Source organism: Excalfactoria chinensis, chromosome 15, assembly GCF_039878825.1.
Source record: "Excalfactoria chinensis isolate bCotChi1 chromosome 15, bCotChi1.hap2, whole genome shotgun sequence".
NCBI classification, from domain to species: Eukaryota; Metazoa; Chordata; class Aves; order Galliformes; family Phasianidae; genus Excalfactoria; species Excalfactoria chinensis.
The window spans coordinates 12,644,767-12,661,850 of record NC_092839.1 but is presented as its reverse complement, the minus strand read 5'-3'; the positions used below and the strand labels follow the sequence as shown (position 1 = coordinate 12,661,850).

Here is a 17,084-nt window from a genome sequence, read left to right as displayed (position 1 = left end):
TTACAAAAGGAAAACAAATCACGATGTTTGTTTTCTCAAATAAAAAATAAAAAATGAGAAATTATCTGTAAGAGCTTTTTAAATTCTGCGAATATCTGTAAAGAATTTAAAATGAAACTCTGACACGTCTGGGAAAGCTCAGTTTCCCCCTGAACCTCTCACATACCGGTATGCCCTGGCAATACGCATTTACTCACTTTCTTCAGCAGACATATCCATGACATCCCCCAGGACTCGCAACTGCTCTGACACTTCTTCCAAAACATTCTCTTGGATAATCTGGGCTACATTTGGTGACCTCAGTTTCTGAAATGCAACATGCTACTCTCAGTGGTTGAAACAAAGGCAGCATCAAGCTCAAGATGAATGAGTATTTGTTTCATAGAAGCACATATCTAAAGTCTTTGAGAAAACACCAGATTCTCTCCAACAGCCTCTTCTCTCATCACACCACGGCCTCATTTCTGAGCACAAAGCTGCAGAGCAGAATGAGATAAAGTGACATTCTACTGGAACAGGCTGTCCAGCATTTGAAATTCACGTCTGCCTCATCCGCCGACAACTGTGAAGCAGATCAGTACCAACAGTTACACTGTGCTCTGCAGGCCATGCCAAGCAGAGGACAAAATTGTGCTTTGAGCACTGTAACTGACTTAGTTCGTGGCCAAGGTCTCAAGGAGAGAGACATACTCTGTTGTTTGTTTTTTTTTCCCCGAGAGCCACCAGTTTCTTCCTAGATGTACGGCTTTCTTCATACACAATGAAAAAAAAATGGATCACTTGTTGTTGACACAAAATTCAACCCAAACCAGCCTCCTGCTGCCTGCTTTGGTTACCACAAGTTCAAGGAAACCAAGAGGCTGTAAAAAGGCAGCAGTTTTGGATGACATTTGCATGACATCTTCTCTGCATATGCACGTATACACTGCTGCACTGCTGGAACTCAAGTGCTAGTCTGAATCTTTCTGCTTTTCAAAAAGAACCAGCTACACATTTATTTGTATCTGTACTCAAAAGTCAACAGCTACAACAACCGCCTCACAATCCCATCAGCTATTTCATACCTGCAAAAGCGCTTTGCACAGCTTCAGATGAGTTATTAAAAGTACATCTAATTTGTCATCACCAGTAGTTACATCTCTTGTTTCTGTTTTCATATCACAGCTCAGGGACTGAAATGTGTTGTCATTGTACGTGCTGTTGAGAAGAGGAAAGAAGGATTAAAACATGACCTCATATTACCAAATCAGGATGAAGACAGACACTCTCACTAGAGCACAACCTTCACTTTTACAAACTCAAGTTGCAGAAACATAAACCAGGTGGCATTTAAGACACAAAAGTATTTTTTATTGCACTTATAACACTTCTTAGAAAACACGAGGGCTATTTCTAGAACTAGAAATGAATTACACAATAGTAATATCAGATCCACTGATCCCAGAGAAATCTATTTTGGAGAATCAACAATAGAAAAATGCTTCCAAGAAAGTGTGGCATGAGACAACTGTTCAAGGTTATCCAGACAACCCTGCTCGTAGCACTCCTGCACATCAGGCATTCCATCACCTGCCGAGGGTGTCATTCTCCAGTGGTTTTCATATGTTCAGTTCAAGCTTCCTGCTATTTCAGTCTGGCACTCTGAATTACGAATCTCAGAATATTAAAACAAATAGTTTCTCTCTCGGATGTTCACACTGTTAGCACCTCTGTACAATCTGTACTTAGCCAAACACAGTCTATCAGTAAGAGTTATGGATCAGCTTTGCTTTCCCCTTTACCTTGCCACCCATAACAAAGTGCTACAGACACCCACCTGATACTGGCTGTTCTTATGCTTCCAAATAATGAAACTTCATCAGCACTACAGTCAGCATTTAAAAAGTTAAAGCTTTCCAGCACTGTCTCCACCATTAAACTTTCCATAGATGAATGTTTGTGATGAAGTGTCCTTAGCTTTGGAAGAACAAAGGGAAAATATTATTTGTAGATATTAAATAATTTTACACAATTTCTTGATAGATTTTTCAAATTGCTCTTAATAACAAACAAATTTGCTTTTTTTTTTTTAATTTTATTCTTAACAAATAAGGAGGGTTAGTTGTTGGTACACCACTGATGCCAAAATACAGTTGCTAATTAATTTCACAGCCTGCTTCAACATTTTAGTTTGTATTCTTCTTTGTATTTCCATATCTCTTAAGTTTGGTACAAGAGCCGTATCTCTTGCCATTAGTGTAACATTTCCTGTTTCAGATATAGAAGTAGCAAACTGAGCTCTGCTGCGGGACAGCATAGCATCTGTCTTAATTTCAGCTGTGACAGAGCTGTCTTTCAAATGACTGCGTGGTGCTTAGCTACCTGTCAAGTTAAACTACAATAGCATCCAAGGAGTTACATCAGAGGCGGATTTCATGGGGCCACTAACATTCTCCCCCTTGAAAAACCTGCTCTAGGAACATTTGTTTTGTTCTTTTTTTAGTTCCTATAACTGAAGTGGTTGTATTGAAGTAGAAAGTCAGTGCGGTGGTGTTAATGTCATTTATTACTTCAGATCCCAGATGAAGTCCTACAGCATCTTGTCTCCCAAGTCTACGCACTGGACCACAGATTAAGACGCTAAGAAATTTACAACATAACCCAATGCTTGCAGAAAACTCTTCTCCAGGATCTTTCCTCTAAATAAAAGTTTCCAGCAACAAATAGTTAAAAGATTCACTTGACAGAGAGATTGAACTGCCTACAAAAACGAGGTGATCATGAGAAATTTTGTGTGGCATGAAAATTAGAAACAAAACGAAATGCAGGGACTCTGACGTACAGTCCAGATTCTAGAATCACAGAATCACAAGGTTAGAAAGGACTTACGAGATCCTCTAGTCCAACCATCCTCCCATTACCGTTGCTCCCACAATCCTGTTTATGTTTAACCCAGACGAGCTTCCACTTTGACTACTTTCAGTTTCTAAATTTCTTTTGCCAGATTATGGACCTCTGCATAGCATTTGGCCGCTGTCCCTGAGAGGTGCAGCACAGTACTACTGTGCAGTTAGCTTTGGAGACTGCCTTTTCTGACTAGTGCCTGACCTCTGGTGGCCAGACTTAATTTTTAGGGACATGCCATTGATATAACCTGATGTGAAACCCACTACAGGGTCACAACATTTTTATCTCTTAGGAATAACAGTGGAAACTACATCACATACCAGTGTTAAAATATTACCATACCTTTAATTTATCCCTCAGAGTTAAAACTTGGTATTCCAATTTCTCCAGCTGGGCTTGACCAACATCATGGAATTTTAGCAAATTTAACACTTCTTGGAGAGTCTTGTCAATTGAATTTGTACATCCATCCAGTTTTACATCATTCGCAGCATTCAAGCTTTTCTGGCTAATGCTTTCTTGTTCTGTCAGATGGTGACTTCTGGTCTGGTTTAAACTTCTACCGCCTTTTCCACGACTCAGAAAACTAGACGGGCTACTTGGAAATGTGTCCACACATGGAGTCTTCTTCAGAATATCTAGAGTTGCATGATCTGGAAGAGGATGCTGCTCTTCTGCACAAGTCTCTTGAATAATCACCAATGGCAACGTCCTATTGTCTAGAGCTGGAGCTGTAATGCTGGATTCTGTCCCTCTCTGATCCTCAGAGCTGAACGAGTCTCCTTCACTTGTCTCTGCAGGACTGTGAGATTTACTCCTCTCGTGTACACCAAAATCACAGGCAGCCAAGTAACTTAATATGCTAGGAGGCTGAGCTTCACCACTTACATCCCCTTGGTTCTGTCTTTGTTGAAAAACAGACTGCAAACAGATTTTATAAGCAGTAAGCACATATACAACTGAAAAGCATGACATGCCACCCAGGATGAAGAACCACAGTTTCCAGTTCTTAAAAGCACATGCACTCAGACTCATGAAAAACCACTCAGCTGTTCTTCAGCTGTTCTGCACAGAGGAACCGTGCTGGTTCCTCTGTGGACAGGGGAAACAACCAGAATAAAGTGGTAAGAGCCTACTGAATAAATTACATGAGGAAGAATGGAAGAGTTCTGTTGGAATGAGACTACTAAGATCAAGTTCAAATGACCTGATACTAAGAGAATGCATACAAGGTGTTATCAGTATATAAGATCTATGGTAGAACTGACAGGAATATTTAGTATAACCATTACATTAAAACCCTCCTAAAAGCGTGGAAAGGTTTTCTCTGCTCCCTTGGGAGTACACCTGGCAAAAAACAGAGCTGGGGAAGAAAGCGGTTTGTTTTACACAGCAATTCAAAGACAATGTTCTGCACTAAAGCTACTGAGACTGGCTCCCAGTGCAATTCCCAACACTGAGGATTAGAACACGTGCCCACATCCCTACCATTCTGACTGCCAAGAGAAATATTTCACAGTGATTTAATATGTTTTACAAAATCTAAAATGAAGTTCCAAGTAATAGAGTAAAAATAAAAATAACCCACTCTGGAATGGCATGTTTTCACATTTCTGATCTTCAATAGCCTAATCAAATCTACACATCAGAGGTTCCAGGTCTATGCTCTGCATTTTGCTGCCTTCTGCATACTTACTGGGTAGTACTTCTCTCTGAAGCTGGGAGTATTAGGTGGGGTCCAGTTGTATAAAGAGCTCTTCCTGCTACCCACAGAAAACTTGGCAGTAGTTCCAGGTGACAAGAACAGGTTCTCTGCATCAAAGGGGCTGTAGCAGAAGACACAAAGACCAACCTGTCAGTAAGACCAGAAAGTACAGCTATGCTTAGCAACAGGAACAGCTGTTAGAATTGGAACTGTGACATTTAGTAAACAACAGAGAGAATAATAGGAAAGAAAGATGAACTTCCTCTCTGACCAGCTGATCGTATCAGCTGAAAAATAAATAGGCAAAAATACTGTGTGTCATATAAAAAATCAAAACACCCTTTAGACAGAGACCTGTGCCACAGTCTTTGGAAGACAAGTCCAACAGACCACAAAGCCTGATGAGTTCTCTGTCCTGCCGCAGGTTCCTACATAGACACCAGTGCAGCACAGAATGCTTTCTGATAGACACACACACCACATCAGACAGAAAGGAAGCACAATTAGCACTAGAGGATAGTTGCATTTAGCTGTACAATACAGAACTACATTAAGACTGAAACCATCCAGACACTATTGAGGACTGTCTGATTATATGAAATGAACTTCTGCTCTCTAACAACAGCTGAAGGGCATAGTTCCACTCCTCTCCAGCTTCTCATGTCACACACACTGACACCATCCTTCAGTGCAATGCACCACTGTCTTTCTCAGCATGGAGATACCATTCCATGAGGCAGCCTAATACAGGTTAATTGGCTAAATCAACCAGTATCACCCAGCTGAGGTTCATCAAACTGCCCAATTCCATGGATTCATGTTAACCACCATCTGTATTGTCTCAATATGCAGAAAATAAATCTGGTTTCTGACAGAAAGAGCCTATCAATCAAAGCCTGCTACGTTTACTGATGCAAGAAAATTGCTTCCATCCACAACATTTCTTAAGAAGAGACACAGGGATCGTTTCCTCAGATTTTTCATTTTTAGCTTTTAATACAGCAATATAGTAATGCAAAGTGACACTTAGTAGGAAAGGGATAAGAATAATAAAGTATACATAACTGCGCTTTTGACAGTTACTAGAACCCTATAGCAAAACACAGGCGCCCTCCAGAGAAGCCCACTGATAATGCAGGAGAGCAAGTAGAGAGTAGAGAGTGAAAAGAAGGGTGAATGAACACAGGAAACAATGAAGTCTGCTCTTAGAGCATCTACAATCTCTTGCTTTTAAACTCTGTAATTATGATCTATCATCTTGTTCCACATTCATTTAGCAAACAAAGCAGCATATTGGGACAGATCTAAGAACCCATCTCACCCAACATCTTGACATTTTCAGAAGTCAGAACAGAAAAGCCCAGGAAAGAGAGTGACTAGAATAGGTCCTCCCCCAGACACATACTCAATTTAAAGGCAAATCAAAGTTTAGACATGTCATATACCAGACACTGCAAGCAGACTATTGCCATTAATAGTCATTAGCAGATGACTAAGATTACTTATCTTGTCTAAACACTTCCTGAAATTACACAGAATCACAGAATGTCAGGGACTGGAAGTGATCTAAGTCCAATCCCTAGGTCACACAGGAACGTGTCCAGGTGGATTTTTGATGTCACCAGAGAAGGAGACCCCTACTCTCTGGGCAGCCTGTTCCAGCGTTCTGTTACCCCTACCATGAAGTAGTTTTTTTTCATATTTATGTGGAACCTCCTATGTTCCAGCTTGCACCCACTGCCTCTTGTTCTATCACTGGATGTCACTGTGAAGTGCCTGCCTCCATCCTCCTAACATTCACCCCTTACGCATTTATAAACATTACTGACATCACCTCTCAGACTCCTCCAAGATAAAGAGACGCAGCACCATCAGCCTTACCCTGTAAGGGAGATGTTCCACTCCCTCAGTCATCTTTGTGGCACACTGCTGGCTCACTGTCACCCTGCTGTCCATGTTATACATGCACAGTATGTATATGTATACACATATGATAATATGTTATCAAAACTCCTAAACTGGGGAATGATGAAACACTTGGTATTTCCACTATTTTATCATCCTTCCACATTTCTTTACCAGTTGCATAAGGAGGACTACCCTCGAATTACATTTTTAGACAAATGCAAGTAATCAGACAAAACATTAAAGAGTTGAACACAACTCTCTCTTCATCTCCAGAGGTTTTGAATTCCTTTCTCTCACTGCCAGGACAATACCCTAATGAATCTCTGTCCACCCATCCTGTGTGTTAAATATCTGCAGGGCCAGAAAGGCACTCTGTGGATAGATGCATCTGAATTCCATTATTAAGCCTGCTTGGATTAATGTGAGCCTGCATCCACAATAGTTGTGGTTGAATGGATTAAGTTTACTTATTAACAGAACACAACATTCATTTTATTCCCTCCTTATTGAACATATGTGGAAACAACAATGCACTTTTAACAGAGTGAGCATAGTTTGTTTTCTGCAGTTCATCGAAGCATAATGAGCACAAATGTTAAGGGTAGTGCAGCTTGCTACAGGACATGCTTTGAAACATCATTTGCCTTGAAAGCACAGCAATATATTGGACTGCTGCCTAAGGATACCCAGGTGAGTATTTATTTCACAAAAGCTTTTATCCATATGAGAAAGACTGGCAGTAAGGATGTAAAAAACCACCTCCAACAAAATAAAGTCATATTTCCTTTTTTTATTTTCCTTTAAAGTTTTGCTTTCCTCCTGCTCCAGGAATCCTTGTGAACCAGGCCAGCATAGATCCAAAGCAGGCTGAAATTAGAGGAGTTACTCTGGGTAGCAGGAACCTTTAGATTCCAGCACAGGGCACTAGCTGAAGTTTTGAGAAAAGAATACAAGCTTTCTTTCTGTCATTCATGATTGAGAACTCAGACTTCAGATTAGGTTGGCAAAACAAACAAACAAACCAATGTATTCTGCCAAAATTGAATTGAAAATTCATTCATGCTCCTTATGGCATGATCTACAAAAGAGCAGGAGCTTTTATTAGAGGCCATAAAGACTAGCAGTCTAGTTAAAGAAAATACACATTTAGAAGTAGAAGAGTGAAGTACATTTCAATTTTGAAAGGTCCATTTTGAAAGCTGGCTTTTCAGGGATGTTTGGGGGTAGCAGACAGATTTGTTTAGTTATTCTTACACAAAAGAAACAGCCATTACTTTGAGTGCTCTCTTAAAATAGAAATACCCTCAATTACCATCATCCAACTTCTTTTCGGTAAGGACCTTCATCAAACAGGCTGTTGAAGTGGAGAAGTCTGCCAGTTCTATGCAGAAGTGCTCTGGAGAATCTACTTGGTAGAGTACCAAGGCATTTCTCAACACTTAAACGCAGCAGAGACACACAGCTGGAATATTCTCACAGAGAGAAAAATTTCCAAGTAGGGATTAACACCCAAAGAAAGTGAATCACCACTAGCCCCGCTCCCAGCTCAGATGCTGCCAACTCTAAAAAGCTGGGTGAGCACTTCCAAATGCCATAGCAGCACTCACCTTGGCTGGTCCAAAGTTATCATAGAATCATAGAATTACCCAGGTTGGAAAAGATGTCAAAGATCATCAAGTCCAACCACAGCCTAACCATAGTACCCTAACAACCCTCTGCTAAATCATATCTCTGAGCATCACATCCAAACGGCTCTTATACACATCCAGGGATGGTGACTCAACCACCTTCCTGGGGAGCCCATTCCAGTGTTTAACTGCCCTTTCTGTAAATAAGTGTTTCCTAACATCCAACCTAAACTTACCTTGGCGCAACTTGAGGCCACTTCCCCTCCCCTTATAGTGTAATCTGTGAGGTACTATCACAACTGAGTAACTAAATAATTTTAATTATGTATATTTCTGACTTTCTGAATACTATTTGCTCTGGAGACTTAAGCTATTATGTGATCAACCATGCCACATCCCAGAACAATCCCTGAATGGCACCAATAGAAACAGGTTAATAAGTTTTGATTTGTGGCAGCAAGTCTGTCAGTATGTACCGAAAAAAAAAAACAACAAAAAAACTTTATGCCAGGGTATTCATACATACAAAACTCTCACAAACCCAGGAAAAAAAGTTAGTTGTTAACCAGCTGTAAGATTTTTCTCACTTCTTCCGAGATTCTCAGGAAAGAAGGTCATTTTAATATTAAAAAGAAGCCTTATTAAGCACAAGGAGTGAACACACAATATGAAGACATCAGAGTCACAAACTAAAATATACCAGATACTGCTGCTGGGAAGGGACTACATTAGTTTCATCATACATCCATTCAGTCACAGCCAAATTGAGTGAGAACAGAACACACAGCCTGGCAAGACTACAGCAGTACACTCAAGTAAGATGACACACAACAAAAGTAACAGTACTGCATTGAAGATCTACAGCAGTATGATTAGAGCGAGGAATAATATTGAGCACAGCATCCACAAAAGCAAGAATTTGCTTTTAATAACATTAGTAATCCAGTACAAAAAAAGCACAAATTTAAAGCATAAAAGAGTTTAACAAGTAACAGGCACAATGAAAATAGCCAATAGTTTTAAAAGTGTCTCTGTAACCAAGTTTCCCTGCAGTGCAGAAACAAGCTTTACATCAATAACCGCGATCATAGTGCAAATATGAAGGTGTCAAGTCTTTAGGAAGGTTCATTTTATAACGATTCCTGGCCTGGTAATAGTGACTGTCCTAAATTTCAACTGAATATTTTTTTATTTGTGCCTAGAAGCTTCTATTTCCAGTTTCTTTTCAACATATTTAAGATTACTGTTCATGTTTTATAGGTGCACATACATCGCTTGCAGCTAGAGTTGGACACTCACTCAAAGAAATAGCAAAACTAGGTAAAAGCCTACACATCAGCCTTGTGGCTAGCCATGGTTGTGATAACAGTAATTCAAAGAAATGAAGGGTCACAGAAATAGGCTCCTCCCTTTCCATCCACCTCCCTGAGAGTGGACCCACAGGGCCAGAGATCAGGCCAAGTAACTGTGGTTCCTGTGAGGAAGCACAAGGTTTCTATCTATCCCGCACCTGCTCTGCAAAAACAGAAAGAGAACTATGATGTTGATTGCTGCTCAGTGCCATACTTCAGAGCCTTTTATTTATTACATATTTTTGACTCCAGCTTTTTAAATTCTAAACTGTACTTACTTCCAGAGGACTTCCAGCTGTAGCTTGATAGTGCCCAGTTCAGTTATATCCACAATGATTGCTTGAGGCTTGGTTGTAAAGAAGTTTATGCTGTCACATGTCACAACACCAACTAGAACCGTGGCCAGTCCTCGCAGTTCTGTCACCTGCTAGGACAGACAGATATGTCCATTTTCATCTCAAGAGACAATCCTACAACTCACATGCATGGACAGGAAAACTTCCCTGGCTAAGATCCGCTCAGGTGCCCAAACAAACTTAAAGCCCTGATCCCTGATCTTAAACTGCTGTGAGCCAATATTCCCATAAATATGCCATGGATTGTTAACAAAAAAAGAGAGTTTCATGAGTGAAGGAAGACATAGAGCTGTACAGTACTTCTAATAACAGAAAGAAGAGGACAATGTGAAAAATATTAGTCAGACTTTTATAAGTCAACAAAAAGTGCAAAGCTTTTTATTAGCTCTTCTAAAACAAAGTGACTGTCTCAGAAAAACTTGTATTGCTTTACAACCATTATGAGAAAACAAGCCTCTCAATTACTCTCTCACTCAATCTACGTCACACAGTGGCACCAAGAGAGGTGTTATATGGATACCTCTAAAGGCTGTCTTGTCAAGATGCTAAAAAGTCAATCTTAGGAAACCAAATTCTTGCTGCCAGTTCGAAGGGAAATACTGCAACAGCTCTTTTTAAAAGAACTACCAGAACTGGAAACCGTGCACTGGCACAGTTTCCTAGTAGGACAGGAACCAGTAGAGACGTCAATCTCAGCTCCTTTTAGGTTGACAGGAATCATGCTGCATAGTCCAGCCCATGAAAGATGCCAAATTACATTGGAAATGCTGTTTAAGGATTAACTCCACCTGATAGGTACATGCCAGAATCAATGCCAGTGGCAGCTGCACAAGGGTATATGAAGACCATAAGCTTCCCCCATGGAAACTTGCAACATCCTAGATACGAATCCAGGATTTTAAATATACATACTGGACTCCAGAACACAGGAAAGTAGAAGCACTAATACTGCTACCAGTGCTATGAGCACCGAAAGAAAAACAGACAATTCTGTTTAATACACAGAAAAACGATTAACTGCCATTTTTACATGTCCAGAAAAAGAAAATTATTTAAGTGCTTTGACAAATGCATGGCAGGCTAACAGGTAAAGCACTATGGCAGAAGACCTGTTAACACACTGGTTCCAACCCAACCATTATACACCACACCTTGATTTCAAATTGCTCATGGAGATTGGGTATAAAGATCTTTTCTTCTTCATCCCACGTTTGGCTGTCATCAGTCTCAATCTTGCCTTTCAACCTCCATTTTTGGCGCCCCAGTCGCACAAAAACCTGGAAATCACAATGAGAAAAGGATGTTAGTTCAGCATATCTCAGAACACTCTCTTCAGACCATAAACCTCAACTCCAATCCAAAACTGCAGAGGCAACACTGTTTCATTGATCACTATGTATTTAGGAACTTGGATAAAAGTAGAAGACTAGAGGCAAAGGTTCAGGTTGTGAGTTTTAGCATCTTCAGTCAATGCCTAATTATATGCCTCATCCATTTCAGAAGACCGTCAAAACTGCTGTACATGCAGTGCAGAGGTACTGAAATACATGGTACTCTGGAACTGATTTAGAATCACTAGCAGAGAAACTTTGTGAAGTACTAAGTTGCACTGAAATTATACCATGGGCAGTCTTCCAAGAAACAAGCAGGAACTGTTTACTTAATTCTAAGGCAACTTTGAAGATAAAGACCTACCAGGCTGGTCCCAATAGACAATCACTGCCACCTTTCAAATCCTCTCATAACACTCAACTCACATCCTTCCCTACTCAACCTCAAGCCAGAGTAACCAGTGAATATGACAGGGCCCTGCCCTCATCAAGACAGCGCAGTTTTATCATGGTCTGTTTCCCACTTGCCTTCTACACACTGTACCCTTGCTCTCCAGTTCCTCAGCTGCAAATTCACAGCAATAAAATGACAAAATGAATCATTATATACTGCACCTCATACTGGTCACCTGGGCAGAGACGTGCAAATCCCACCAAGCCTGAAAAGAAAAGAAAAGCTCCTAATACTTGAAGAGTTTTACAGTGGTCCCAACAAAGCCTCAGTAACCCAATTAATACCTCTTTGTGTTTAGCCTCATGCAGAAGCTATCCCACTGAGCCAAAACTCCTCATCAGCTTTTGTACTCAAATATAAATAACATTCTAGATCTGTTTTACAGCACTGAAGCAAACAGAAGTCTGCCAAAATTCTGGTCAGGGTCAGATGTAGAAAACCACTGGAAGCAACTCACATTAATTCTGGATTTCCTAGGTAGAAACCTGATTTGTTTAGAGTCCATTTGCTGAACTAATGGGTCTTGAAAGAAATGTGACAAGAACATACCTTTCATCTTCAAGTGAAACTCTCCTAAATGGACCTCTAACGCCCCTTCTATGAAGCACATGTCCTAAAAGAAAGATTGAACAGTCAACTAGGACTAAAAGCAGAGTGAATAGAATAGCTCCCTTTCCATACATGTCATGTTCTTACGCTATCTTTAAATGACTTTGGCTTATATTTATTTTCTGTAACAGACTAACAATTGCACTAGTGGTGGTCAATGGAGAGGCCACTCATATCACTGTCAAGATAGAAAATTGTGATGCCTCTGCACGAAAGAGCCTAAACTTAAAGTTCATCAAGTCCACCTGCAATCCAACCATCCTACCCTAACTCTAACAACCCTCCACTTCATGAGAACTTGAAGCCAAACTGAGTAGTAGACAAAAACAGGGAGGAAACCAGAGCTTTGCCTGAAAGGTATTTAACTCATGAGTTTCAGTTCACATTATGTGCTCTATTTTAATCACATATTAAGTTTTTAAATCCCCATTACTGGAAAAGCCATCAACAACTCCTGCTGCCCTTTTATGCTAAGCAACAGTCAAGTCTTCACTACACGTTAGCAGTATTTCCTACCTCTGTACACTCCTGAAAGTTCTTATATAGCTCCACCAGGCTCTCCCTGGAGGCTTTGGTGGAAGGAGACAAGGAAAAGGCATGTTTCATATTAGTGGCCCCATCTCGCAGTCTGCACTGGATACAATAAGCTTCATAGAGTTCTTCTACCTTTAAGATTTGTGGATAATTTCAATAAGAAACACTGTCAGTCATTAATGGAGGAGAAAAAAAAAGAAACTGAAAGAGACACATAAACAAACCCCATTATCTTAGCATTGCAACATGCTGCAACTCACTCATTTTACAGATTGCTAGAAAACAAAGAGGAGGGGATATTGAGAAATAATTTGCTCTACAATTATTAGACTAGAAGATAGGAAGTAACACTTTGTTAATGGCAAAATTACTCATAAAACAGGAAGATTAAAACATACTCTTAAAACATATTAATATACCTACACCTTTAGCTACTTCTAAGAAGAGATTCAGTTCCTTTAGAAGCAGACAGCAGACATGCACATGTCAGAGCTGATGGGGGATAACATGTAAATGTCCTAAAAGCAAACTTAAATACTTGCTGAAAAAACTGGCAAGGGATGCAAATTGATTTCACAGGCAAACTCAGGTTGGGATGAAGCGAACATTCAGCCTGAATAGGAATATTCAAGGAAATAAATAAAACCTCCTTCTTCCAAGAGTGGTTATAGCTTTCAGAAAGTATCTAGTATCATTTACCTTCAGAAAAACTATAATCAAACTATTTTCTATTCAGAGAGTTTGCTTACACAGAAATGTCTCACACATAAAAGACAAAATTCCCTTACTTTGCTTATGTGGAACTCCAGTTTTCTAATGTATCTCTCCACAGAACGAATTTGCTTTTGAAGTAGGTAGGTAGAGAGAGAGAACAAACTTGATTAGTTTTTTCAGTATTTCCTAAACAAGTCTTTAAGTAACACAGTAAGCATCATTACTTTTTCCTTATTTGCAATACTCACAACTCTTACCTTATCAAGGTCATAGTAGAAGGCCTGAAAGACAAATAGCACAAATTGAACAGGAGATGTCATATTTGTATTAACTTAACAATATTTTTATATTTATGATGGAACTCACCATGCATTTAATCTAGATGCACTAAATTAACATGTATTGTTTACTACAAGGAGACAGCCCAAAAAATTTCAGAGTAGTCACAATTTCTGTGTGTGGTTGGTTTGCTTCCCTATCACCACCACAGATGCTTGAATTGAGACGACAGCTCTCTCACCCTTAGACTTGGACACTGCCTACGGTGCACAGGACTTTATTTTTTTGCCTATCATTTCCCAAATGAAAGATATGCTGATGTGTGAGTTATCATTTCATTAGCACTGCTGCTGAAGGTAATTTTAGGGAGTTGTGAACAGAGCAGAATCTATGTTGCTAATACATATTCAATAGCTATTAAAAATGAGCCTGGTCTTTCTACCTCAGACTTGAGGAAATATAACCCCAGTAAGAAAAGGATAGACATCTAAACAACAAAGGTGGATGCTGAAAGAGGGATATTTCAAGTTTAGATGTAAACATAATTTGCTCCATAAATTCTAGATTGTGATGATCTGCTGGATCTCATCTCAGTGCTTTAACTAGAAAACCCCCCTGAGAGTACCAAATGTGAGAGATATCATCTATTTTTGTGCCAGCCTTTTAAATTCCATTTAGGTATTGAGAGCAACATACCAATCTGGAGTTCCTTTTTGTATCTTTGTGTCGATCAGAGAGATAATCCAGTTCAGCCTGATGTGCTTTGAGGTACTCACTGGAGAGGAAGAAAACCAGAAACATTATGTTCTTCTGGTACGTTCATTATGACACCTTATCAAAGATTTTTTCAGCAGAATGTTAAAAAATCAAATTCCTTCTCTAGAAATTTCTCTTATTTTCTTCTCTAGAGGGATGAATGGCCTTAAAGGTCATGGACATGAATCAACAAAGGAGGAAGGGTTTTCCATTGGTAATTATTTGTTCTCAATGCTAAGTTAGTTCTAGAGGATCAGGAGACAGATATACAGGAACACCTGTAAAAGAGGAACCTAGGCCCACTAAAATCCTAGAACACCTTATTTGAGGTAAAAAAATCAGTTTATTTGTTCAGCAAGTACTTTCTTACAGTTATGAAGGAGTGAGCCTTCATCGACCAATGCCATCTTAAAAAACGGAACAACATGCAGCACTGACCACTCGCGCTACAGAATGAAACTTCCAGAAATACTCCATATGTAAGGTAGGGCAGACATCTTCCACTGTTTTAGCACACAGAACTGATTACCACCTTTTAGAATGCTAGACAACTCCTTAATGTAACTGTCACTTTTTCCAGAGCAGGAGCTATTCTGTAGAGTGTGAAGAACTTGATGCCAATTGGCTTCTTCACAGCTGCTTGCATGCAAAGGATGGCCTTTAAGAATTCTTATAAGGACTTTAACTATTTCTGCTGAGAATATCTCCTTCCAATTTTGCTTTTAACGCAGGTAAGACTTTCCTCTCATATTTAAAAAGGAATTAAAGCCACTTGGTATATACTGCATAAGACACAGTCACAGAGCAGTTAAAATAATTTGACATTAGCCAACTACACTTCAAGTTTGCTTTGATGCATTTAATTTTCTTACTGTTACAAGATCAGATAACCCAAGATAATCAATGGCTGAGCATTCAGCTGCCTGCTCTTCACATTTGCCCATTAATAGCTCACTGGAGGAGCATCCACGGTTGCTGGCAGGAAAATTTGCTTTCCTTCTTGGGGAGCTTTGTCACTTTTAGGTTAAAGCACATTAACGCTGCCAGCTTGATGGAATGGTACCCAGATGGTTAACAGAAAAGTTATTTGCTACGACTATAAAGAAAGAGGCACATAAAACATTCTGTACTAAAAACTCAAGTTACCCCAACACCAAGCAGCCTTAGTCTGTATCTACTTAAAATCTGGACTCCATATTGCCATTTGATCCAGTTGTTTTCTGTAGGTTACTTTAGTCAATTAGTCAGCTACTCAGTTTTGGCAGGAGTCTGATCACATGGCACTCCCTGCAGAACTGGGAACAAACTCTGATCCACTTCATAGTTTCTCCTCCCTAAGCTGTGATAAATTCTAAACTCTGCAAAAACATTTAATTCTATTATTTGTTTTAAATTTATTTTCTAGTAAAACATCTACTGATTCTTCTATTTATTTTAGGGCCAGGACTTTATAGTTCTTTATTGGAGGAAAAAAAAAGTGACACTTGTGAGCACATGAGTTATTAGAGTGCTTCTCATGCTCTTCAGAAAACTACCATCAGAATTAAGACGGTATAAAAATTCTGTTGTCTTCCAAAATTCCAAACCAGTGCCTAGAGAAGTTATTATTAAATATTATTAAATTTAGGTATGACAGATGGGGACACAGAACAGTGTGATATACAGGGTTAAGCAGCATGACTAGATATGATAAGTTACAGTAGTTAAAAGAGTTCTTACTTAAGTCCTTTCTTCAAAGCTTCAAAAATTTTCTTCACCTGCAGTGGTTTTGGATCCCAGATGACTGCCCCTTTCTGCAGTGAAGAATAAGCCCTGGGGGATTTAAATGACATCCTTGATCTCACTGAGCTTCTGCTAAGAGACTTTCTGTAGGAAAAGAAAGGAAATAAAGATGAAAAATGCATCACCTGGAAGAAAAGAGATATCTGACCTACAGTGTTTCCAGGCTATAAGTTATATGCCCCATCCTACATAGCTTTACTGAAAAGAGTAAGGCTCTTGATTCAGTGAAAACACTTCCAGAAATAATAACAGAAAATTAAGGCACAGCCTTAATTATATAATGCAGAAAAGACAAGTTCTTGCCTCAGGACAAGATCACTCTGTCTCTCATCTGCAATCCAGTACAATACGGCAACAAACCTTAGTTAACAACTGCAAAGCAGAAGTAGATTTAAGGAGATTTCTGTTCTCCAGCTACCAGTAAACTCTAGAGAAATACTAAAGAATTTACATTTCTAAGCACTTGAGCACAAGGACACAGAGTAGAACAAACACACATGATTAGCCTTAAAACATTAGCAAGAGGATAGAGATAAGCTATTAACTTTTGGACTGATAAAGCTAACATAAAAGAAGCCTTTAGATTTCTTTGCCAACCTTCATCAACCACTTAAAGGATCATTTAGAGCCTCAGCATATTATAGGGAAGATACTACCAAGCTCAGGTCACATACAAGACAGAACCATCAAACTGTTTTTTCCAGTATCTAACATCTCACTTTCTTTTAAAAGCAACTGCAAAAACAAAATGAAACACCATCTCTAGCAGAAGTCCCATATGTTGGACCAT

At 39.4% G+C, this 17,084-nt stretch overlaps 1 protein-coding gene across 8 annotated transcripts in view; it reads right to left on the bottom strand.

Moving 5' to 3' along the window:
- Positions 1–17,084, bottom strand: part of RIPOR3 (RIPOR family member 3) — a 47,034-nt gene that overhangs the window by 5,623 nt on the left and 24,327 nt on the right. For 3 of the 8 annotated variants that reach the window (XM_072350543.1, XM_072350544.1, XM_072350547.1), the window contains 14 exons: positions 16,232–16,378; positions 14,453–14,531; positions 13,735–13,758; positions 13,552–13,605; positions 12,746–12,895; positions 12,170–12,233; positions 11,782–11,825; positions 10,987–11,112; positions 9,758–9,906; positions 4,583–4,712; positions 3,229–3,807; positions 1,817–1,956; positions 1,065–1,197; positions 198–306 (listed from right to left, as the gene is read on the bottom strand). In XM_072350543.1, the coding sequence (XP_072206644.1) occupies positions 198–306; positions 1,065–1,197; positions 1,817–1,956; positions 3,229–3,807; positions 4,583–4,712; positions 9,758–9,906; positions 10,987–11,112; positions 11,782–11,825; positions 12,170–12,233; positions 12,746–12,895; positions 13,552–13,605; positions 13,735–13,758; positions 14,453–14,531; positions 16,232–16,378 (1,928 nt within the window). Of the gene's footprint in view, positions 1–197; positions 307–1,064; positions 1,198–1,816; positions 1,957–3,228; positions 3,808–4,582; positions 4,713–9,757; positions 9,907–10,986; positions 11,113–11,781; positions 11,826–12,169; positions 12,234–12,745; positions 12,896–13,551; positions 13,606–13,734; positions 13,759–14,452; positions 14,532–16,231; positions 16,379–16,968; positions 17,080–17,084 lie in introns of those variants that run through there. The other 5 variants (XM_072350545.1, XM_072350546.1, XM_072350549.1 and 2 more) reach the window with 3 other exon arrangements.